This window comes from Canis aureus, chromosome 23, assembly GCF_053574225.1.
Source record: "Canis aureus isolate CA01 chromosome 23, VMU_Caureus_v.1.0, whole genome shotgun sequence".
NCBI lineage: Eukaryota > Metazoa > Chordata > Mammalia > Carnivora > Canidae > Canis > Canis aureus.
Window position 1 is genome coordinate 23,217,452 of NC_135633.1, and position 25,699 is coordinate 23,243,150.

General features: G+C 38.0%; 2 protein-coding genes across 2 annotated transcripts; one reads left to right on the plus strand and one right to left on the minus strand.

Annotated features, from left to right (window-relative positions):
- The first annotated feature begins 16,572 nt into the window (after nucleotides 1-16,572).
- LOC144295400 (olfactory receptor 52P1-like) lies at nucleotides 16,573-17,526 on the plus strand. Its single transcript, XM_077867791.1, has one exon. The coding sequence runs from the start codon at nucleotides 16,573-16,575 to the stop codon at nucleotides 17,524-17,526; it is 954 nt and encodes a 317-aa protein (XP_077723917.1).
- Nucleotides 17,527-24,351: 6,825 nt separating this feature from the next.
- LOC144295401 (olfactory receptor 52A5-like) lies at nucleotides 24,352-25,321 on the minus strand. The gene has a single exon (XM_077867792.1). It carries the CDS (start codon nucleotides 25,319-25,321, stop codon nucleotides 24,371-24,373), a length of 951 nt encoding a protein of 316 aa, XP_077723918.1. The 3' UTR covers nucleotides 24,352-24,370.
- Nucleotides 25,322-25,699: the final 378 nt, after the last annotated feature.

Genomic DNA, 25,699 nt, shown 5'->3' on the forward strand with positions numbered 1-25,699 from the left:
TATTGAAGAGACTGTCTTTCTTCCAATGGATAGTCTTTCCTCCTTTATCGAATATTAGTTGACCATAAAGTTCAGGGTCCACTTCTGGATTCTCTATTCTGTTCCACTGATCTATGTGTCTGTTTTTGTGCCAGTACCACACTGTCTTGATGACCACAGCTTTGTAGTACAACCTGAAATCTGGCATTGTGATGCCCCCAGATATGGTTTTCTTTTTTAAAATTCCCCTGGCTATTCGGGGTCTTTTCTGATTCCACACAAATCTTAAAATAATTTGTTCTAAATCTCTGAAGAAAGTCCATGGTATTTTGATAGGGATTGCATTAAACGTGTATATTGCCCTGGGTAACATTGACATTTTCACAGTATTAATTCTGCCAATCCATGAGCATGGAATATTTTTCCATCTCTTTGTGTCTTCCTCAATTTCTTTCAGAAGTGTTCTATAGTTTTGAGGGTATAGATCCTTTACATCTTTGGTGAGGTTTATTCCTAGGTATCTTATGCTTTTGGGTGCAATTGTAAATGGGATTGACTCCTTAATTTCTCTTTCTTCAGTCTCATTGTTAGTGTATAGAAATGCCACTGACTTCTGGGCATTGATTTTGTATCCTGCCACGCTACCAAATTGCTGTATGAGTTCTAGCAATCTTGGGGTGGAGACTTTTGGGTTTTCTATGTAGAGTATCATGTCATCGGCGAAGAGGGAGAGTTTGACTTCTTCTTTGCCAATTTGAATGCCTTTAATGTCTTTTTGTTGTCTGATTGCTGAGGCTAGGACTTCCAGTACTATGTTGAATAGCAGTGGTGAGAGTGGACATCCCTGTCTTGTTCCTGATCTTAGGGGAAAGGCTCCCAGTGCTTCCCCATTGAGAATGATATTTGCTGTGGGCTTTTCATAGATGGCTTTTAAGATGTCGAGGAATGTTCCCTCTATCCCTACACTCTGAAGAGTTTTGATCAGGAATGGATGCTGTATTTTGTCAAATGCTTTCTCTGCATCCAATGAGAGGATCATATGGTCCTTGGTTTTTCTCTTGCTGATATGATGAATCACATTGATTGTTTTACGGGTGTTGAACCAGCCTTGTGTCCCAGGGATAAATCCTACTTGGTCATGGTGAATAATTTTCTTAATGTACTGTTGGATCCTATTGGCCAGTATCTTGTTGAGAGTTTTTGCATCCATGTTCATCAGGGATATTGGTCTGTAATTCTCCTTTTTGGCGGGGTCTTTGTCTGGCTTTGGAATTAAGGTGATGCTGGCTTCATAGAACGAATTTGGAAGTACTCCATCTCTTTCTATCTTTCCAAACAGCTTTAGGAGAATAGGTATGATTTCTTCTTTAAACGTTTGATAAAATTCTCCTGGGAAGCCATCTGGCCCTGGACTCTTGTGTCTTGGGAGGTTTTTGATGACTGCTTCAATTTCCTCCCTGGTTATTGGCCTGTTCAGGTTTTCTATTTCTTCCTGTTCCAGTTTTGGTAGTTTGTGGCTTTCCAGGAATGCGTCCATTTCTTCTAGATTGCCTAATTTATTGGCGTATAGCTGTTCATAATAGGTTTTTAAAATCGTTTGTATTTCCTTGGTGTTGGTAGTGATCTCTCCTTTCTCATTCATGATTTTATTAATTTGAGTCTTCTCTCTCTTCTTTTTAATAAGGCTGGCTAATGGTTTATCTATCTTATTAATTCTTTCAAAGAACCAACTCCTGGTTCTGTTGATCTGTTCCACAGTTCTTCTGGTCTCGATTTCGTTGAGTTCTGCTCGAATCTTTATTAGCTCCCTTCTTCTCTTGGGTGTAGGATCTATTTGCTGTTTTTTCTCTAGCTCCTTTATGTGTAAGGTTAGCTTTTGTATTTGAGTTCTTTCAAGTTTTTGAATGGATGCTTGTATTGCGATGTATTTCCCCCTTAGGACTGCTTTTGCTGCATCCCAAAGATTTTGAACGGTTGTATCTTCATTCTCATTAGTTTCCATGAATCTTTTTAATTCTTCCTTAATTTCCTGGTTGACCCTTTTATCTTTTAGCAGGATGGTCCTTAACCTCCATGTGTTTGAGGTCCTTCCAAACTTCTTGTTGTGATTTAGTTCTAATTTCAAGGCATTATGGTCCGAGAATATGCAGGGGACAATCCCAATCTTTTGGTATCGGTTCAGACCCGATTTGTGACCCAATATGTGGTCTATTCTGGAGAAAGTTCCATGTGCGCTTGAGAAGAATGTGTATTCAGTTGAGTGTGGATGTAAAGTTCTGTAGATATCTGTGAAATCCATCTGGTCCAGTGTATCATTTAAAGCTCTCGTTTCTTTGGAGATGTTTTGCTTAGAAGACCTATCGAGTATAGAAAGAGCTAGATTGAAGTCACCAAGTATAAGTGTATTATTATCTAAGTATTTCTTCACTTTGGTTAATAATTGATTTATATATTTGGCAGCTCCCACATTCGGAGCATATATATTGAGGATTGTTAAGTCCTCTTGTTGAATAGATCCTTTAAGTATGATATAGTGTCCCTCTTCATCTTTCACTACAGTCTTTGGGGTAAATTTTAGTTTATCTGATATAAGGATGGCTACCCCTGCTTTCTTTTGAGGACCATTCGAATGGTAAATGGTTCTCCAACCTTTTATTTTCAGGCTGTAGGTGTCCTTCTGTCTAAAATGAGTCTCTTGTAGACAGCAAATAGATGGGTCCTGCTTTTTTATCCAGTCTGAAACCCTGCGCCTTTTGATGGGGTCATTAAGCCCGTTCACATTCAGAGTTACTATTGAGAGATATGAGTTTAGTGTCATCATGATATCTATTCAGTCTTTGTTTTTGTGGACTGTTCCACTGAACTTCTTCTTAAAGGGGAATTTTAAGAGGCCCCCTTAAAATTTCTTGCAGAGCTGGTTTGGTGGTCACATATTCTTTTAGTTGCTGCCTGTCTTGGAAGCTCTTTATCTCTCCTTCCATTTTGAATGAGAGCCTTGCTGGATAAAGTATTCTTGGTTGCATGTTCTTTTCATTTAGGACCCTGAATATATCCTGCCAGCCCTTTCTGGCCTGCCAGGTCTCTGTGGAGAGGTCTGCTGTTACCCTAATACTCCTCCCCATAAAAGTCAGGGATTTCTTGTCTCTTGCTGCTTTAAGGATCTTCTCCTTATCTTTGGAATTTGCAAGCTTCACAATTAAATGTCGAGGTGTTGAACGGTTTTTATTGATTTTAGGGGGGGATCTCTCTATTTCCTGGATCTGAATGCCTGTTTCCCTTCCCATATTAGGAAAGTTTTCAGCTAGAATTTGTTCAAATACATATTCTGGCCCTCTGTCCCTTTCGGCGCCCTCGGGAACCCCAATTAAACGTAGGTTTTTCTTCCTCAGGCTGTCGTTTATTTCCCTTAATCTATCTTCATGGTCTTTTAATTGTTTGTCTCTTTTTTCCTCAGTTTCCCTCTTTGCTGTCAACTTGTCTTCTAGGTCACTCACTCGTTCTTCCACCTCGTTAACCCTCGTCGTTAGGACTTCTAGTTTGGATTGCATCTCATTCAATTGATTTTTAATTTCTGCCTGATTAGCTCTAAATTCTGCAGTCATGAAGTCTCTTGAGTCCTTTATACTTTTTTCTAGAGCCACCAGTAGGTGTATAATAGTGCTTCTGAATTGGCTTTCTGACATTGAATTGTAATCCAGATTTTGTAACTCTGTGGGAGAGAGGACTGTTTCTGATTCTTTCTTTTGAGGTGAGGTTTTCCTTCTAGTCATTTTGCTCAGTGCAGAGTGGCCAAAAGCAAGTTGTATTGGGAAAAAGAGAAAAAGAGAGGAGAGAAAGAAGGAAAGAAAAGAGAAAGAGAAAAAAAAAGGGAAGAAAAAGAAAAAAAAACGAAAAAAAAAAAAAAAAGAAGAAGAAAAAGAGAAAGAAAGAGAAAGGAGAAAAAAAGGGGGTGGGGGAAGGAAACAAATCAAAAAGCAAAACAAAACAAAACCAAAAACAAAAACAAAAACAAACAAACAAAAAAAGAACCACGGGGGAGTATCTTCTGATTCTGTGTTCTTTAAGACCCTTGGCTTCTCCTGGAAGTTGTCCGTCTAGCTGGTGTTCTGGGGGAGGGGCCTGTTGTGCTGATTTTCAGGTGTTAGCAGTTGGGGGAGCTGCTGTGCCCCTGCCTGGCGCAGGGCTCGGTGGGGGTTGTTTACCCCGTGAGGCCGCAGGAGGAACAGCCCCAGTGGCGGGGCAGCTCTGGAAACCTGGATTCAGCTCCGGCAGGAACTCCGTCTGCAGGGCCTGGAGGCTCCGGGGCGGGGCCGCTGATGTGCTCAGCTCGGGGCAGGAGCGTCCTCGCTGTCCTGGACCCTCCCGGCCTCTGCCTGTCCCGGGGGAGGCCGGATCCTGGGCTGTGTCCCGGCGCCCTGTGCTCCGGAGCCTGCGCTGGTGGATTCGCGCTCCCGGGCCACGCAGCCCCCTCCGCGGAGCCGCCGCCCGAGCCCCTCCGAGCTGCTCCTGGAACCGCGCAGCCCCCTCCGCACGGAGCCTCTTCCTCTGCCCGAGCCCTCCGAGCTGTTCCCGGGGCCGTGTAGCCCCCTCCGCGGAGCCGCCCGAACCCCTTCAGCTGCTCCGGGTCCCGCCGGGTCCCGCCGTGCCCGCTGCAGCCCTTAGGGAGCTCGGCGCACTCTCCTGGGCGCGCAGTTGCTCTGTTAGTGTCCCCGGGAGCCCGAGGGCATCCTCGCCCTCCCGGGTCCTGCTCCACCTCCCCGCGAGCCCCTTTCCCCCGGGAAGGTCGGTGCAGCTCCTGCTCCTCCGGGACGGGGCTCTCCTGTCCTGGGGACACTCGCCCCGGCCTCAGCCCGGCTCCTCGCGGCCCCTCCCCCTTGGAGGCCTTTGTTCCTTTATTTCTTTTTCCCCGTCTTCCTACCTTGATAGAAGCGCGAACTCTTCTCACTGTTGCATTCCAGCTGGTCTCTCTTTAATTCTCAGGCCGAATTCATAGATTCTCAGGATGATTGGAAGGTTTTCTAGGTAATTTGGTGGAGACAGGTGATTTGGGAACCCTACTCTTACGCCATCTTGCTCCTCCCCCTTTTTGTAGATTATTGAATAAAATTTTACATGCATATATATATTTTTCAGAGTATTCATTGCTATGATTAATAATATACAATTAATTCAAGATTACTCAGTTACAACTATATTTTGTAATGTCTTTTTTCAATATACAATTGCTGAGAGCAAAATTATTCCTTATATGAATAGATAAAAAGTTTACCCCGAACAAGTCCTTACACTTAAATTGGCTAGAAACTACTGCTTTATGCAACTAAAGTACATACGATATGTTTTTTCTATTTTATTCTTCAATTATTTATTTAGTTATTTATTTAGTTATAAATTTATTTATTCATGAAAGACACAGAAAGAGAGGCAGAGACATAGGCAGAGGGAGAAGCAGGCTCCCTGTGGGGACCCTGATAGGGAACTCGATCCCAGGACCCCAGGATCACGCCCTGAGCCAAAGGCAGCTTCTCAACCTCTGAGTCACCTAGGCATCCCTCAAGTTTTTATTTAAATTCTAGTTTATAATCATATAGTGTAATATCTGTTTCAGGAGTAAAATTTAGTGATTCATCACTTACATGTAACACCTAGTGCTCAAGGCAATAAGGACCCTCCTTAATACTCATCATCCATTTAGCCCATTCCCCACTCCCCTCCCCTCCATCAACTCTCAATTTATTCTCTACAGTTAAGAGCCTCTTATGCTTTCCTCCCTCTCTTTTCCCCTTCCCCTATGTTCATCTGTTTTGTTTCTTAAATTCCACATATGAGTGAAATCATGTTGTCTTTCTCTGACTGACTTGTTTCATTTAGCATAATACACTCTATTTCCATTCACACCATTAAAAAATGGCAAGATTTCATTATTTATGATGGTTGAGTAATATTCCATTATATTTATATATGGAATATATATAATATTATATATGTAATATTCCATTATATATACGTTGAAAAAAAATATATATATAATACTACTCTTCTGGTATTATGTACAATATTATATATATATAAATATATATATATATATATATATTTATATATATATATATATATCACTTTTTTAATCTATTCATCCGGTGAAGGATATTTGGGCTTTCTATACTATGGCTTTTGCTGATAATGCTATTAACATCAGGGTGCATGTGTTTCTTTGAATAGGTATTTTTCTATCCTTTGGATAAATATCTAGGAATGCAATTACTAGGTCATAGGGTAGTTCTAGTTTTCACTTTTAAAGGAACCTCCATACTGTTTTCCAGAGTGGCTGTACCAGTTTGCATTCCCACCAGCAGTGTAAGAGGGGTCCTTTGTCTCCACAACTTTGCCAACTTCTCTTGTTTCCTGTTAATTATAGCCATTATGACCAGTGTATGGTGGTATCTCATCATAGTTATGATTTGCATTTCCTTGATGATGAGTGATGAGCATCTTTTCATGTGTATGTTAGCCATCTGTATGTCTTTTTCAGAAAAATACCTATTCATGTCTTCTGCCCATTTCTTAACTGGATTATTTCTGTTTTGGGTGTTGAGTTTGATAAGTTCTTTATAAATTTTGGAAAGTAACCCTTTATCAGATATATCATTTGCAAATATCTTCTTTCATTCCATAAGTTGTCTTTTAATTCTGTGATTGTTCCCTTGCAATCAAATTTACAACAAGGCCCAGAGACCCATAACTTTAATTTCAGTGAACATTTATATTATTCCCAAGACGGATAACCACACCTGGATAGATGGACATATTAATATGGAAATGAATGTTGTCGAGAATATGAAAGATAATTACTTCTATGCACTTTCAAGGCCATTTTGAAGTGAATGGCACTGCCTCTCAATTTAAAAAGAGCAAGAACAAGAAAGGTAAAGAAAGAATTCACTGAGTGCATTTTTAAAGAGAATGATAAAACTAGTGTTTAGAGGGTGAGATGGGCCAGGCTGGAAAAAACTAGGAGTGAGACACCACTCAAAATTCAAGGGTGGAAAAGAAGAAGGGGGAGTGGCCACCACATAGGTGCAGAGTGATTAGTTTAGAGTTGCAGAGTTCAGGCAGGAAATGAGTCCAGAAAATAGATCTTCGCAGTTGAAGTCGAAGGGAAAAGCTGGGGTAAATGTTAAAAACAGGGTCAAATATTTTTTAAAAATAGGCAAATTAGGATGACTTTACACCAAAATGGAGGATTTTTTTTCTCAACTAAAGGCATCATGGAGAATGTTAATAGGCAATACCCAGATAGAAGTCATTGGCAGATTTTACTAATAGTTTTAGGTTAGAATATCTAAGAACCACCTGCAAATAGACAAGAAAAGCTCCAAATTAACAATAAAAATAATAAATTAAATCAACTACTTTATGTGAGAAGTAAGCACAAATGACATAAAGGTGTCTCTCCAGCACGGACTGGACGCTCAGACACAGTAGCAATAAAAGAAATACAGTGTCTGTAAAGCATGAAAACTTGCAGTATCACTTATTTACCATCTAGAAAATAACAGGCGGGATGCCTGGGTTTAGTGCCTCAGCGGGTTAGTGCCTGCCCTTGGCCCTGGGCGTGATCCTGGAGTCCAGAGACTGACACCCACACTGGGCTCCCTGCATAGAGCCTGCTTCTCCCACTGCCTATGTCTCTGCCTCTCTCTTTCTCTGTGTCTCCCATGAATAAATAAATAAAATATTAAAAAGAAAACAATAGAGGCTTAAAAACCATAGCAATAAGAAATATAATTTATGAATTACTGATAGGAGACTAGAGAATACACATGAATCTGTGAGTGCATATGAGCCTCCATGAACCTGGTGAGAAGAATTACATAGTAACCACACAAAGGCACATTGGGTCACAGTAAAAGGGAACAACATAAAAGAATAATAAAATGGAGATCTTGAAATAGACTGAATTATGGTTAATAATTATTATATTATATAATAAATAGACTGAATTATTATTAATAATTATTTCCTGGGCTCAGTAGGAATTGCCAGACTATCTGTCTACACCTAACTCATTTTCACTTGTCTTCTTACAATATTCTCTATGAGTTAAGCATTTGATTAATAGTCCACTGACACTGGTACTGTAGGTCTGTTTCTAATATCAGTATTTGCCCATATAGGAACACATGAGCTTTATCCACAAATAAACTCTGGAGGGTCACAGTGTTCTATGGATGCTCCAGTATTAATATGTCTCTGCATAGTTCTGGCCTGTCTTGTTTACCTCCATCTTTATGTATCCTGTGTATATAATCAGAGGACTTCTGGGCTTTCCTAAGCCTAATGAGACCTCCCAAACATCATAATATCCCATTACAAGGCAGCCATGGCTAACTACCATCTTGTCCACAGAGACCGTAATGTCCCCAAAGTCATTGCTGTCATACATTTAATCATTCTTGAGTAAGTAACTTTGTCTGGACACCGCACTGGAAAACCATCATTTGAAGATTCGCAGAGAACAACTATTCAGGTTATTCTATGAGGTATTATTTTAGATCAATCAAGTGGCAGTCAAGTAGGAAAAGAAGATTTCTAGGTAGAGAAATCACAATGTATGTTTACAAAAGACATTTGAGTATTTGAGTAACGTCAGGTGGTACTAGAGAAAGAAGGAAATATTCTCAGAGGTTAAAAAGCATAAATTCAGCATTCTTGCTTCTTTTTTTTAAATTTTTATTTATTTATGATAGTCACAGAGAGAGAGAGAGAGAGAGAGAGAGGCAGAGACACAGGCAGAGGGAGAAGCAGGCTCCATGCACCGGGAGCCCGATGTGGGATTCGATCCTGGGTCTCCAGGATCGCGCCCTGGGCCAAAGGCAGGCGCTAAACCGCTGCGCCACCCAGGGATCCCCAGCATTCTTGCTTCTATGCAAGAATCTAAGAAGTTCCTGTTACAGAGTGGTTTCTGGTTATGTAACTCACAGTAGTCACAATGTTGAAAGATTAAATTCTAAGAAAACCAAGGGTAGCAAATGACCATGGAGATGTTGGCCATCTCTAAAGTGTCAGAGGCATGAATTGTAGGATAAAAATCTGTGAATTATTTAAGACTGCAGACCGTATGTACAAAAACAGACATTTTGTACTCAGAATTTAATGAGAGTATACTAGGTTTCAGTATCTTCTTTTCTGTGATACAGTTTCATGAAGGAGATGAATGTGAAAAAAGACACAAATAATTCAGTAAATTAGAGATATTCTCATTAGCTTGAAGGCAATTGTTGACCTACTTTGCTAAAGCAGTTTCACTTCTCTGGAGGGGCAATATACTAATGCTACAAAATAAGGAATTTTCAATATTCTTCCAAGAAATATGTGAGAATGGGCTGAGATAAGTGCGGAACAGGAAAACATTAGTGAGTTTTAAAGTGAGCACTATTGACTAAGAGGATGCTGTGGTGAGGAAGAAGTTCAAAGTTAAGAGGACACAGGTTACTGATTTAGTGAATCTAAGAGTAGATTATTGGTTGGGAGGATACATGAGTGGGTGATCCAGTAAGGAAATGGGGAAGGATTCCTTCCCTTATGTCTTTGCATAGGGGTGGTGAAGATAGATATACATTTAAAAGCATTTGCAAGTAGAACAGGGACTTTCAGGGAATTTATAATTCTTAATAATCTTCCCTTCTAAGTAGCAGTATCTAATCATGTATAAAGACAAGATAGTTGGGATCCCTGGGTGGCTCAGCAGTTGAGCGTCTGCCTTCAGCCCAGGGCGTGATCCTGGAGTCCTGGGATCAAGTCCCACATCGGGCTCCCTGCATGGAGCCTGCTTCTCCCTCTGCCTGTGTCTCTGCCTCTGTCTCGCTCTGTCATGAATAAATAAATAAAATCTTAAAAAAAAAAGGACAAGATAGTAAGTGTAGGTCAATTGAATCTATTAATAGATAACATTTGTTGAGCATTCCAGCCACTTTTATAAATGAAAATTCTTTACTGTATTAATATGTACTTATTTACATGCATATTCTTATTTAATTCTTTTAGAAACCATCTGAATGAGTACGTGCTCTTGTTATGCCACCATACTCTCAAAGAAACAAAGGCATGATTTTTATGAGGTGGGAATCAAACACCTATTAAGTGGAATAGTCAGACTTTCTACCTATGAAATGCTATTCTTTGAATATTGTTTCTCATAATAATGGCTAACACTTATAAGGTGCTTACTATGTGCCAGGTGGCTGACTAAACATTTCATGTAATTGGGTTATATACTTTTCAAAATTACACTATCAAATGAAAGACATTTTTATTACCTGCATTTTGGAGTTCAGAAAATTGAGCTATAGTTGAAGTAATATTAATACCTATAGCTATGATTTCCCCCAGTAGTACTCAATAGCTCAGGTGCAGAAGCAAACAAGCTGGAGACAATGTGAGAGAGCTGCAAAATAGATGAGAAAGAAAGTGTTCCAGAGGAAGGATTCCTGTCCCCTTTGAAGAGTCCTTTTAGGGATCCCTGGGTGGCGCAGCGGTTTAGCGCCTGCTTTTGGCCCAGGGCTCGATCCTGGAGACTGGGGATCGAATCCCACGTCGGGCTCCCGGTGCATGGAGCCTGCTTTCCCTTCGCCTGTGTCTCTGCCTCTCTCTCTCTCTCTCTCTCTGTCTCTGTGACTATGATAAATGAATAAAAGAAAAATCAAGAGTCCTTTTAGCAGGACTAAGTATCAAGTTGGCATGAGACAGATTAGTAGGAGAAAATCAGGTGTAGTAGTAGACATGGAAATTTCAAGGACAGTCACTTCAAATGAGATCTATATGTCATCCTGAACTAAAGAGAAGGTAGATCTCAAAGAAAGATTGCAGTTCACAGGGCAAAAAGAAGAGCAAATGTTTGGTAATGATGTTTCCCCTGCTATACAAATGGGTCACTCGGGTAAAATTTACCTCCGCTAGTAATGGTTATTCTGGGAAAGACCCTCAATTTAAATTGTTCAATATACTTAAGGGAGGGATAAAAGTTTATCTTGAGCCTGTAAGGTCTTGATGGTCTTCAGTTCAGAAGAATCTTCATGCCAAAGTGGCCCATCTGGGGGCAGCCTGCCCTTGGTCCCTGCAAAAGCAAATGGAATAAGATATTTGGGTATGCTAATAAGTAAAAGTTTGAAGTGATGTTCCACCAAATCTGTTTATCTGGAGAGAAGGAATTAATGCTGGGTGTTAAAGTATGGAAAAAGAATGAGATTTTATATTCATGATGCAGTGTTTTGGAATTTAAGTTTTCAGAAGAGGCACGGTTACAGATGATGATAAATCTTTGTGGGATGATATATAGTGTAGTGAATTCATCATTGGAGGAAGAAAAGTGGGAATGATGAATGGCCAGTGGGTTAGAAAGGATCTAAATGTACAGATTTCAAAGCCGTGTATTAATATAACACAATACAGGTGGAAATATAAAGTAAAGCCAGATAGCAGTGTTTAATGAATATGGGGGAGTCCTAGTTATTTATCGACATCAAAGTGGATGATGAAGAGTGTTTGAAGTGGGAAATATGGAAGTACAGTGAAATGAAAAGTACCAGTGCAAGGGGAGAGTATCTTGGACACTCCAGTTTAGGGCAACTTAAGAGAATCTTAAAAGAACTTTTTCTTTTCCTTACTTATTGGTATGTCTTTGTTTTTTGTAAGATGGAAAATGGGGTAAATTTTATATAATGAAGCTGAAGCTGCAGACATGAATTTTCTTTATTTTCTATGTTTTTTTGTTGTTGTTGTTGGGAAAAAATTGGCTTTAATTATCTTTCAAAATACACCTAAGCCTTTTCCTCAAGTCCCTCCACCTCCTAAAATGTTTAAGAGGCTGATAATATAGATTTGGCCCATATAAATTGTTGCTCTCGACTATTTCAAAATACTTATTCCTTGAATGATAGCAAAATTTGGAATAATAATAGCTTCTGGAAAAAAATGAAAACAAGTATATACATACATACATATATGTGTATGTATGTATGTATGTATATAGTAATGAAAACGACTAACCTGTATTAGCACATTCCCATATGAACAGAATGAGGTTTGGGACTTATGTCTGTCACTGAAAACCATAGTCACCAAATGCTGCTCTCCATGTCTCAAAATAATTCCCTCTGTACCCATTTAGGGTACAGCACATAGGGATTCTTTGGATGTCATACTATACTTCCATACTGTGTTGCTTTTGCTTTTTGCAAGGAAGCACAGCGTAGATGAAAATTAAGAGAATGTATTATCTTTGATTAAACTGGAGGAGGAATGTATTTATTGATGAAGGGTATTTAGTAAGTCTAGAACCACCACCTTCCCCATGTGCAAACAGAACATAACATGCTCTCATGATTAAAAACCACCTTTACACTATCATAACATTATCTAACAGAAAGAATGTCTCAGTTAATGTCAAATCACTGACAGTTTAGCTGCTTCCTCTGTATCAGAAAGTGAGCAAAACACTGGAGACACAAAGTCTTTAATATATGCTCTTTTTACTTCATGTCTCATATTGATAGTGGAGTACTTAGGACAAGTAAAGGAATAGCTACCACAAGATGTAATATTTGTGCTCATCAATGTATGTGAAAGATATGGGAGCATAAGAAGGTTCATCACAATTTGAAGTAGACAACAAGCACTTGAGAGAATCAGAAAATGTTCAACAGGATTGAAAAGACAGATTAAAGTTTATAAAGCAGATAAGGGAAAAATTAATCAAGTCCAAATGTAGAGACAGTTTAAAGTCATAAAGAATAAAACCATATTGTATGATCCCAGACCTGCTAGAAGTTCTGGGTTACACTGAAAGGAAGTAAGGGCAAGACTGAAAGCTTGAGAGATGCAAAAAAAAACTTAGCATAAATTAACATTTTTTGGAATAAGACTTTTAATGATAAGACTTTAAGCAAAATAATCATATCTGACTTTTAAAAGATAATTGATGATGTGAGGAGGTGGACTTTATAAAGAAAAGCCAGAAACAGGAGAAATAATTAGGAGGCTATGCCGCAGACTTTATGGGAGTTAATAAATGTCACAGATAGAGGAAAGGATGAATGACATGCTGAATTTCATGGATATCAAATCATTAAATTCAGTGAGATATAATGGCTGCTTGATTGTACTGTTAAGGTTTTAAAGGGCAAAGGGTCAAGGATAACTCTGAGATTTTTGGTTTAAATGACCGTGTGACAGCTGTTGCCAACAAATGAGAGACAGGCAGATAGTGGGGGAGCTTTGAGGAAAACAGTGAACATCGTGTGGCATATCCCCGACTGTGATTATTTAAGTCATGGTATAAACATGCTAAATATAATAAAACAGAACATAGAAAGCATTGCATGCTCTACTAGCATCATGCTCTCTGGAGGGGCAGATTGCAGGCAACAGATTCGGCTAACTAACCCTGATGCAGGTAAAATGCAAAAGTTGGGAGGCAGAAGGAACATGGTATCTGTATGTTTCAGAAACAAATGCAAAATCAGAACTAACAGGAAGCTAGAGGGTGTGGGCAGGCTTTCTGACTTCCCTGGCAATCTGTCTGGTAAATAGAAGGTAATAAGCAACCTTATTGACCTCATTCAAAACAGGCTGCCATGTTCTTGGAGTTGTTTCCCTATAGATCCCTGAGTTACACATTCCAGGAGCCTGGCCTCTCTATAAATTGAAACTACTTAACCTCTTTCTCCCAGTATTGTCTTTCTTTTAAAGAGAGAGAGAGAGAGAGAGAGAGAGAGAGAGATTCTATCTATCTTTCTATCATCTATCTTTCTATCTATCACACAGATGGAAATAGCCAGAGAGAGCATGCATAGGGTTGGAGATGGGGGTGGGGTGTGGGAGAGGGCCATATGAGCAGGGAGAAGCAGACTCCTCGCTGGGCAGGGAACCTGAGGTAAGGCTCAATCCCAGGACCCTGGGATTATGACCCAAACCAATTACAGAGGCTTAACAAACTGGGCCACCCAGACACCCCTTAGTATTGCCTTATAAGTAAATTTACTGATGCCTATAGACCTACTTTTATGACTAAGTATGTATGTATCACAAAGCAATTAAGCTTATTTTTCGTTCTGTGTAATTTTTTCTACCTAGAAATCATGTTTATACTTCTAGATGTACTACTCACTTGCTGTATACTGAGTTCTCTGCCAAACATCCTCTTGAATTTTTGGTTTTCCTAAATGGAAGAACATGGAAAAACCTATAAACCTATAAAGATCTTTTTATTAAGCTTAAACATCTTTTATAGTTTAAATGTTCAATATTACAATTTCTTGCCCCAAATTCTTATCTCTACCTGAGGTTATGGGACACACATCCAATGTGACAATCCAAAATTCTGGGTCTCTGTATTCTGGATAATGTTTAAATTCTGAATTCTTCTGAAATATTTATAATGATTAACTCAAATTTGAATTCTCACTTTCTTATATGGAAACACCTCAGATACTTACTCACATAGGTCCAGAGTAGCATATGCTTAAGAGGAGAATATGCACATTAATTATAACCAGAATGTTTTTTTCTGACAGATATTACATGAAAAGTCAAACAAAGAGGTATTGCCAATAGGAATATTTATTAATATTTATTGAACTTGCGTATCAGATGAGTTTCAGGAGTAGATATTGGGAACAATTAAAAATTTTTAAAAAGGCAACGTATGAAGACGAGCGTGTGCATTTCTGAATTGCTATTTTAGGAGGAAATTTGATCCTCAGAAGAGGGTTTGAGGGCCATTACTGGAACAAAAGGACAAGACCAGTGAAGGATCATGAAAAGATGCTTGTAGCACTGAGACCTGGAGTACTGGATTGGAATTACTTTGCTCTCACTGTCATTAGCCAGGTTGCAAAGCAAGGGTCCAGGCCAGGAATCCGGGGAGCAAAATGCCAAATGGACTTATATTATTCCCATTAGCTAAAATGTATGTTGATAGCAATGTCTAAATTATCTGAAGGAATGAGGAAATGAAATTTTCAAAAAAGAAAAATAATTGTCAAGGCAGGTAACTTATTTGCAATTTTCCCCCATCACTTAAAATGCTAAATTAAGTTTCATGTAAATCTTTTTAAAAATTGCATATGGTAACAGCATCTAATGTTGAATACAGTTAACTGTTTTTGGATAGCTCAGAAAAAAAAAACAGTTTTTCCTCATTATTTGAAACACAGTATACACTTAAAAAATTGGGTGGATTGATCAATGCAGTCTTTTAGATACTTACTTGTTTTTGAATTACATAAAAAGTTGTAGAAATATAGCCATGGCAAAAAAAAAAAACAACTTGTGTTCTGGACAATATTAATTTAAAATTCTGATGACAGATCTGTGTTTTTCTACTATTTTCAGCTAATACCCCTCACATTTGATACATGCTTCTAATATCCTGTCCTCCTTCTGATTATCTTTAAGATCTTTTCTGAAAGAAGAAGGCATTAGTCATGGGTGAGAACAAGGTTTTATTTTTAATGTTCACAAGAATTTTGGATATATTTAAGCTGCTTGAATTTCTTATTATGCATTCCTGATTATTTAAGTTGTCTGTGGTCTACCATATTGTTAAAATTACAATTGCCTTTTGTATAACCTGCAAATCATTGTATATATGCATGTGTGGATCTGTGTGTTTGTGTATGCCTGCATGAATGTTCACACTTGATTGAAAATTCCTTGAGAGCAGTGGCCTTTGTCTTTCTTTCTTTTTTTTTTTTTATAAATTTCTTGTTTATTGGTGTTCAATTTGCCAACATATAGAATAACACCCAGTGCTCATCCCATCAAGTGCCCCCTCAGTGCCCGTCACTCAGTCACCCCACCCCCAGCCCACCTCCCCTTCCACCACCCCTAGTTCCTTTCCCAGAGTTAGGAGTCTCTCATGTTCTGTCTCCCTTTCTGATATTTCCCACTCATTTTTTCTCCTTTCCCCTTTATTCCCTTTCACTATTTTTTATATTCCCCAAATGAATGAGACCATATAATGTTTGTCCTTCTCCGATTGAATTATTTCACTCAGCATAATACCTTCCATCCACGTCGAAGCAAATGGTGGGTATTTGTCGTATCTAATGGCTGAGGAATATTCCATTGTATACATAAACCACATCTTCTTCATCCATTCATCTTTCCATGGACACCGAGGCTCCTTCCACAGTTTGGCTATTGTGGCCTTTGTCTTTCTTAAAGCAAAGTTGATGTCTATATCACACAATTCAAAAAATCCTAGGCACAAAGAAGCAGAAATTTTATCACTGCTTGTATACTTAATAGATAATGGAAATATAAAACTAGAACAGAAAAAACACTGAACAGAGAAGAGAAAATTTAAAAAGAAGTCCATCTTATTTGCAAATAAAGATACCGGGGTCCATAACGGGGAAGTGATTAACCCAACAACTTACAGAAGTTTTAGAGAAGAGTCAGCCCTTCACATAGGCTATTTTAGTGTGCCTGGAATCTCCATAAATAAATAATTATTCTGTCAACTTGATTTCTTCCTATAGGAAACTAGCCTCACTACTTTGCACCAGAGCATGCAAACTCTCCAGTTTTAATATGGCAGACAATGCTACACATAGCTACATCTCATCTTTTTTCCTGGTTGGTATTCCTGGTTTGCAAGCTTTTCACTGCTGGATTGGCATCCCTGTCTGCCTCCTGTTTGCCCTGGCCCTGCTGGGGAACAGTGTAATCATCATCACCATCAAAATAGAACCCAGCCTCCACCTGCCTGTGTATTTCTTCCTTTGTATGCTGGCAGTGAATGACATGGCTCTTGTCTCTTCCACAGCCCCCAAGATGCTGGGTATCTTCTGGTTGGATGCTCACAAGTTTGACTTTAGTATCTGTCTAGCACAAATGTATTTTATCCACACATTCTGCATAATTGAGTCAGCCCTCTTGGTTGCCATGGCCTTCGACCGGTATGTAGCTATTTGTATCCCACTGCGTTATACAACCATCTTGACAACACCAATGGTCACTAAAATGGGTCTAGCTGGTGTGATCCGAGCTACCTTTATGGTTTTGCCCTGTCCTCTTCTTATTAAAAGGCTACCATATTACACTAAATATGTTATCAATCATGCCTACTGTGAGCACATGGCTGTGGTGAAGTTGGCCAGTGCCAACACCCTCATTAACAGAGCATATGGAATCTCTGTGGCCCTTTCAGTGATGGTGTTGGACCTAGGGCTCATCGCCACATCCTATATCAAGATCCTTCAGGCAGTCTTCCGGCTATCTTCTCAGAATGCCCGCTCTAAAGCTCTGGGCACCTGTGCTGCCCATGTCTGCACTCTACTTGGATTCTACACACCTGCACTATTTAGTTTCCTAACTCACCGCATTGGCAAGAAGGTACCTTCAAGCATTCATATAATTTTTGCAAGTTTGTATCTTTTGGTGCCTCCCACAGTCAATCCCCTGGTGTATGGTGTCAAGACCAAACAGATTCGTGACCGTGTGGTCAGTCTCTTCCTCTCAAACAAGATTATTTCTGGAAACTAAAATATGATGTAAATACAAACCCGTATTGGCAGATTCTGTTTTATGAAATCATGGTACATTAACAATAGTTGCAACTTTGTCCCCAACATACAATTTCTCAATTCAGTTTTATTTCTCAGCAGGGATATTTGATGTTGTACATTTTTCTCTCTTTTTCATTTTTTAATATTTCCCTTTCTTTCTCTTGGAAATAAGCTTCATGGGAAGCGTTCAATAAATACTTGCAATAATTGTTATTTATTATTGACATTATTTTGTGTTCTATATTTATGAATAATATTTCATGATATTCATAAATGTGAAATAACTAGGTTAATTTTTGTAATAATTTAAAAGTTCTCAGTATATTGGACAATGTAATTTATGAAAACAAATTTTTTTTTCCAATTCACACTCTTACATGTACTGATTAAAATTCTTCAGTAAAAGTCATTTTCAAGTTTCATTTTACTTGTTATAACAGTTGTAATAATGGCTTAACAGTCAAATAATGATCACTGTGGGTTTGGCTGTTTACTAAGCCTTTTACATTTATTTACTCCTTTAGTCCACAAAACTATACTGTGATGTGGGTAGTATTATTATTCTCCTCGTACCAAGTAGGAAACTGAGGCACAAAAAAGTTTAGTAAATTGCATAAAGGTAACTCCCCTAGCACAAGGCAATGTAAAATTGAACCCAAGGACTCTGGCTTTCAAAATACATGCTCTGTATTATGCAATATTGCCCACTAATATGCTTATACTTACTTGCCTTATAAATATGGAAGCTTATTCCTCTAAACCTTTTAATTTTTTATCCTCCTACATCTCCTCTTCTTTTCTATATTGTGGTAGATATTTCTTAAGTTTCTTTAAAATCCCTTATAAGTGATAAATCTACTGCAATATCTTGACAACACCCCAAGCAAGAATTGCTTCTACTTTACTAGAAAACTGTCCAATCAGTACAGCCTGATAACACTATTACTATACAATCATTATATGGTTTCACTCATATGGGGAATATAAAAAAATAGTGAAAGGGATTATAGGGGAAAGGAGAGAAAATGAGTGGGAAAACTCAGAGAGGGTGACAAAACATGATAGACTCCTAACTCCGGGAAATAAACAAGTGGTAGTGGAGGGGGAGGTGGGCAGGGAGATGGGGTGACTGGGTGATGGGCACTGAGGGGGGCACTTGATGGGATGAATATTGAGTGTTATATGTTGGCAAATTGAACTCCAATAAAAATATACATATAAAAATTTAAAATTAAAAAATATATAGATATATATATAGTTTCAAAACTTAATGAAAACTCTAAGATTCTGAAAATACTATTTACCCATATGGCATTCCCCTCTCCTTTTTCTTTTTTAAAAAATTTATTTCTTCCCTCTTTTCCTTCAGTATCAATTTGTTTTGATCACATTCATTCAGTGCTGAAATTGAAAATGTTTCACTTCTAAGTTTAATGTTACTATGCATGGAACATAGAAGAAACTACATTGGACATATCTATAGAATGCTCTGTTCAAATGCTCTTTTACTTTAGATCATCATGGGATGTAGTGTTCATTGAATCAGAAATTGTTGGGTTTTGACCAACATTGGTATATTCTTTGTGGACTATTCATAAACATTTGTTTGTTCTCAAATGAATTAGTTCCTCAAAACTTTACATTTTTAGATGTTTCATCTACAGCCATATTCTTGTTTGTCAAACTCAAGTTTAAATACTGTTTCCATAACTGATAGCTAAGTGAGTGTTATTTTTAACATTTTAAATCCTAACTTCATCATTTGTAAGTGTGGAAAATAGTTTTTAAACTTCATAGTGTTAAAGTAAGAATTCAATGAGACTACGGATGAAACAGTTTCACAATAGTCAACACAATCTTCCAAACACACCAATTCTCACTGCTATGATAGGTATTGAAACTATGAAGGTCAGGATCCCTGGATGGCTCAGCGGTTTGGCGCCTGCCTTCTGCCCAGGGCATGATCCTGGAGTCCTGGGATCAAGTCCCTTGTCGGGCTCCCTGCATGGAGCCTGCTTCTCCGTCCCTCTGCCTGTGTCTCTGCCTCTCTCTCTGTGTGTGTCTCTCATGAATAAATAAATAAAATCTTTAAAAAAAGAAAATACGAAGATCATTATTAAATTTATTTTTTCAAATGTCTACGTAGAGCTCCCAACTGAGTATATCTACTAGGAGATCCTATTTCTTTAATTTAACATGCCCCAAAGTGGACATTCTGCACTTATTCCCCCACCCAAACCATTCTAAAAAATTTCTTCTCTCAGTGAATCACATGCCAAGTCACTGCAATAAGTTACACAAAAACAATTAATGTCATAGAGGATTTATTTTCAAATATAAGGCAAAGATACATGAGAAACTAAGTGGTAAAAAAATATTAAGTAAGTAAAGAGAAAATAAAATTCACCAGCCATCCCAGATAATGTAGACAAACAATTAAATATAATATAGTTAAAAACATGTAGATGATGGATTTTGGGTGGCTCCATTGGTTAAGCATCTGACTCTTGATTTCAGCTCGAGTCTTGATCTCAGGGTCATGAGTTCAAGCCCAACATTGGAGCCCACTTTAAAAATAAATACGTAGATGATTATCAAACAAGAGAAAAACATCAAGTCTGAGAAAATTCTAATTGAAGAATATTGGAGGAGATGCCAAGGAAAGGCTGATTTGAGCATTGAAGAGTGATGGTAACATTACCAGGTAATAGGGGGAGGGTTTCCAAGTAGAGGTAACATCTCAACAGAAGTGAATAGACGTAGTAAAAAAAATAAAAATGCCTGCAGAAGACAGTGATGTTATAAAAACAAAAGGAAAAAAAGCTTCAAGGAAAAACATACAATTAAAAAAGCAGTTGGTACATCCAATAAGAGAATATCTGGTGTGTGGCACTATGAAGGTCATTGGTCACCTTGGGAAACAAAGAATAGTACAATGGTCATGGTGAAAAGTCCATACAATCTTTCGTATAGTGGATGACACTGGTTTCAGGTGATAAACCTAGTCCAAACCCTGAACTTATGAATTACACAGCTACACTATATTTTGTACTTATAAAGCCTACCACTGTTCTTAATCAATCACATAGATTATGAATATGTCAAATCCATGGGAGAAATCATTGCACACAGATCAAATCCAGCATGTTGCCTCTTTCTGTAAACAAAGTTTTATTGGAGCATCACCATATCCATGAATGTATGTACTGTCTATGGAAGATTTGCCCTCCACTGGCAAATTTGAATAATTAGGACAGAGATCACATGACCAAAAAAGCTTAAATTACTTCCTGTCTGTCCTTCTACCTAAAAAATTGACTGGTACATAATTTAGAACTACTAATTGCATCATAATGTCTTTTTTTTGTTAAGATTTTATTTATTTATTCATGAGAGACACATACACACACACACACACACATACACACAGAGGCAGAGACACAGGCAGAGGGAGAAGCAGGCTCCATGCCGGGAGCCCGACGTGGGACTCGATCCTGGGTCTCCAGGATCCGGCCCTGGGCTGAAGGCAGCGCTAAACCACTGAGCCACCCTGGCTGCCCTCATAATGTCTTATATTCCTGTACTATTATCTTTATTGACCTGCTCTTAAGCTTTAAACCTTTGATCAAAATTTTCTATGAGAATTATAAAATCCACAGAAACATATATGGGAAAACGCTAGAAAAGATAAAGGTCTACTTTATCACTCAGTATTTCCCATATATACACATTTATGTGTGAAATTTAGTTTAGAGTTTAGTTCCAAGAACACATAAAATTTTCAATGGCCAAAGTGGACATATAGAATACCAAAATGAGTGTCTCCTTTGAAGAATTAATCGTTTTACTCTTTAACTGATATCTATAGTTATGACAATTTCCTTTAAAATTCATTACACTTGGATATATCAATTCAAAGTAAATATGTAAACCACTAATGGGAATATATTCAGTATTCAAAAATCATTTAACGTTATCCTTTGCATCAACAGGCTAAAGAGGAAAAATCATATTATTATATCAACTGATTCAGTAAAAGCATTGGCAAAATCCAACACCCATTTCTGGCAGTGGGGGTGGGGGACCTCTCAACAAACCAGGACTAAAGAAAGGGTAACTCTTCAAGTTGGTAAAGAACATCTACAGAAAACTTTATATCTAATATCATACTTAATGGCAAGGAACTGGATGCTCTTTCTCTAAAGTGAGCAACAGGGCAGATATGCCACCACTCACTATTCCCATTCAGCATCATACTGCAAGTCTTAGCTAGAACTATAATGCAACACACAAAAAAATAAAAGATATACAGATTTTGAAGGAAAGAATAAAACCATTTGTCTACAGATAAATAGGTGAAGTACATGTGATTTTTAGGTAGATCAAAGTCTTTTGTATGATACTGTGATGGCAAGTACATGATATTGTACACCATTAGAAAAAGAACTTTACAACATAGAATGGATATTAATATATATAAATAAGAAATGATTACTTAGGGGTACCGGGGTGGCTCAGTCAGTTAAGCATTTACCTTTGGCTCAGGGCATGATTCCAGGATCCTGGGATCTAGCCAGCATTGGGCTCCCTGCTCAGTGGGGAGTCTGTTTCTCCCTCTCCCTCTGCCCTTCCCTGTCCTGTGCTCCTGAACTCTCAATCTCTTTCTCTCTCTATTTCTCAAAATAACAGATAATTTTTTTTAAAAAATAATTATTTAGCAAATTAGAGGATTCCAAGAAGGAACGCAGATTATAAAAAAAATAATCTACCTGTTTGGTAAATGCATTGAATAGCTTCACTGAATGGGATGGTGGGAAAAGATACTGACATAAGTTACTTTGGAAATGAATGGAATGTAGGCATAAAAGCGAAAAGAACTGTTCATAAACCCTTTACTCCAGTTGGTCAAGTTGTTTTCACAGGGGCATGGATTAACAACTATGATATGGCTTTAGAGGCATATTGGAAATCAACAAGTAAATGTGTGACAGATGGTTGAAGCCAGATTTTTCACTGTTGGAATGCGACTTTAGCAATAAGCAAATTGAAGTAGTTAGAAAGATCCTTGTGGTAACAAATTCATGTTGCATATATTAGTAAGAACTATAAATTAACTTAATTTAGATGCAAGTGTTTACATACAGAAATATTTATAGATATGTGTATGAACATAGGCTAGCTAACACACAGAATTCCTTGCTCTGTCACCTGAGAGAACTTAAAGCATACCTAAGGCCCTGTTCTTTGTTTCTAATTCTATTCACCAATAAAAAGAAGAAAACATCCCAGGGAAATCATAATTCTAGAACTGAGGCAGGAAATACCCAAGATTAGCCTGGAGCATCTTCCAATGCCATAAAACAAAAAGTCACACACTCACACACACACACACACACACACACACACACACAATGAGGGGTAAGCCATAAAGGAACAAGAGCATCCAACGGTCAGGTTGAAACAACATGAGCAATAAAAAAAAATAAAGTAATATTGGATTATACTCAAATTATGACAAAGATACCCATAAATCCATACTGATATAAATAAATGATTAAAGAAATTAATAAGTAAGGAGAATAAATCAATTGCCTTGTAAAAGAATTCTAAGTATATTATTAAATTATGTATCTACTCCATCCTCAAGGAGAAGGAACATAAATCCCTACTCCTTAAGTGTGGGCTAACTAGAGCGATATTCCTTCCAAAAGCACAGTATGAAATGGTAATTAAACTGAAGAAACCTGACAAATACTATCTCAGATAAGTAATTATGCTCAAAATACACAGTCAATCAATTATGTTGATAATAAGTATCCTTGATATGTAATCAAATTGGAATTTAACATCTATGATTTTCCTCCCCAAAGCACATAATTCCAATCTAATCATTACATAACATCAGATAAATTCCAATGAAAGGGATTCCTATGGAATACCTGAATAGCACTCTTCAATGTTGTCAAGGTCATTAGAAACAAGGAAAGTCTCAAAAATTATAACTAAGAGAAGCTTACAGACTTGACAACTAAATGCAATGTGTCATCCAGGATGGGATCTTTTGAGGAAATAAAGGAAGTTAGGGAAAAACTAAGAAATTTTAATAAAATATGGACTTTAGTAAATCATAATGTATCAATATTGATTCATGGACTATAACACATATTAGTGAAAGATAACAGTGAGAAGGAAAACTGGGTAGGGGGTCTATGGGAACTCTCAGTAACTAGATACTTAAGTTTTTGTAAACCCGAATCATTTGGATTTAAAAATAATTCATCTTAATAGTCAGATGAATGTAAGTCAGAAAACAACTGAAAACTTGAAAGGCGATGACAATTAAAATGATAAAGATGATGAGTTGGAGGAGCAAGATTATTGAAATTAGAAGACAAAAAAGAAATTAGTTCACGATCCTTGGAATTATCAACTTTATGAATTAATTTATTGTTTTTAAAGAACACAATGAAAATGTTTTACTCAGAGGTTAACGACTTAAATTTACTTGTGTTTTTAGGAAATTTCCTCACTGAAATATTAAATTAAATTAAATTAAATTAAATTAAATTAAATTAAATTAATGATTGACTAAACCAGAAGCAAATCTGCATGTTTTCTCTCTTTTATGTCATCTACTAATAAGTTGATTCTCTGTACATAAATACTAATGGTTTAAATAGGAATGAGAGCCTGTATCCAACGTAAAATCTAGAACTGTATCTTTCAGCAGCATAAATGAACTTGAGAAAGGACAAAACCTGATCCCAAACTACTATTTCTCAAATTGAATTTTATTATTTGAGAAAAAGTTAAATGAGAAGTCAAGATGAATCTTTAGAGTGGAAAACCTTGGACACTCGATCTCGAATCTGTTTGGTCTTCACCCCATACACTATAGGATTGAGCAAAGGAGGGACAAGCAGGTAAAGGTTGGACAGAAGAATATGAATGTAGGGTGGAATATGGAACCCAAACCTGTGTGTAAAGAAGGAGAAGAAACCAAGGAGATAAAACTCAAGGAAGACGCAAATATGGGCAATGCAGGTGTTGAAGGCTTTGAGCCTAGCTTCCCTCTGAGGCAGATTGAAGACAGTTATAAATATTCGGATGTAGGAGAGGGTGATGAAGATGATGTCAAATCCAAGTAGAGTGAAGGCCACAAAGAGACCACAGATCTTGTTGACTCGAATGTCTTCTGCTGCCAACTTCACAATGGCCATGTGCTCACAGTATGAATGGGAGACCACAGTGGTCCGGAAGTGTTTCAGCCGACATTTGATGAGGATGATACATGGAGCTACAAGGAGGGCTGCTCTGAGTGTCACTCCCACTCCAATCTGAGTGAGAAGTTTGTGTGTAAAGATGGATGTGTGTCTCAGGGGATCACAGATGGCCACGTAGCGGTCCAGGGCCATGGCGAACAGAATTCCTGATTCAATGGATTGGAAGGTGTGGATAAGCCACATCTGAAAGAGACAGGCATCAAAGTATATGTCAGGCAGATGAAACCAGAAGATGCCTAGCATTTTTGGTAGGATGCAGGTGCTGAGAACAATGTCTGTGACTCCAAGCATTGCCAGGAAGAGATACATGGGCTCATGGAGGCTGCGTTCTGATTTGATGATGACCAGGAGCAGGGAATTCCCAAACAGAGCAATGATGTACATGGCACAGAAAGGAATTCCAATCCAGAACTGCACAGACTCCAAGCCGGGGATCCCAATCAGTGTCAGCACCGGGGGCATGAAGATTGTGCCATTGAGCTTGGACATCTTGGCTTAGAGCTGCTTGATTAATGTTGCAAATTTTGTATTGGGTTTCTCTTTATTTGTTCTCATCTAGATTTATTGAAATTTCTAGAAACAGAAATTGAATGTGTTTTTAAAGGGCATTTTGTCAAGCATAGCGGTTGACTGATTGTGTAATTCTAGGAATGCACAGACAGGCTCCCCAAATTCTCTGCCCCTGTCTCTGTGTCTACCTCTCTCCATGAAGGCACACAAATACACAGGACAATTCAATATGCAAAGCAGACCCACTCACTTCTGAAACTGTAAGTGCATTTGTGGCCATTTGTCAGTTAAAGAATGTTAGTTTGGTTTTATAATAGGTTCAAGAACTTAAGATGTTACATGTATCAATTTTGTTTT

What these genes read in the sequence shown, in the direction of transcription:
- LOC144295400 (XM_077867791.1), top strand. Translation starts at nt 16,573, where the DNA reads ATGGCAGACAATGCTACACATAGCTACATCTCATCTTTTTTCCTGGTT.
- LOC144295401 (XM_077867792.1), bottom strand. Translation starts at nt 25,321, where the DNA reads ATGTCCAAGCTCAATGGCACAATCTTCATGCCCCCGGTGCTGACACTG.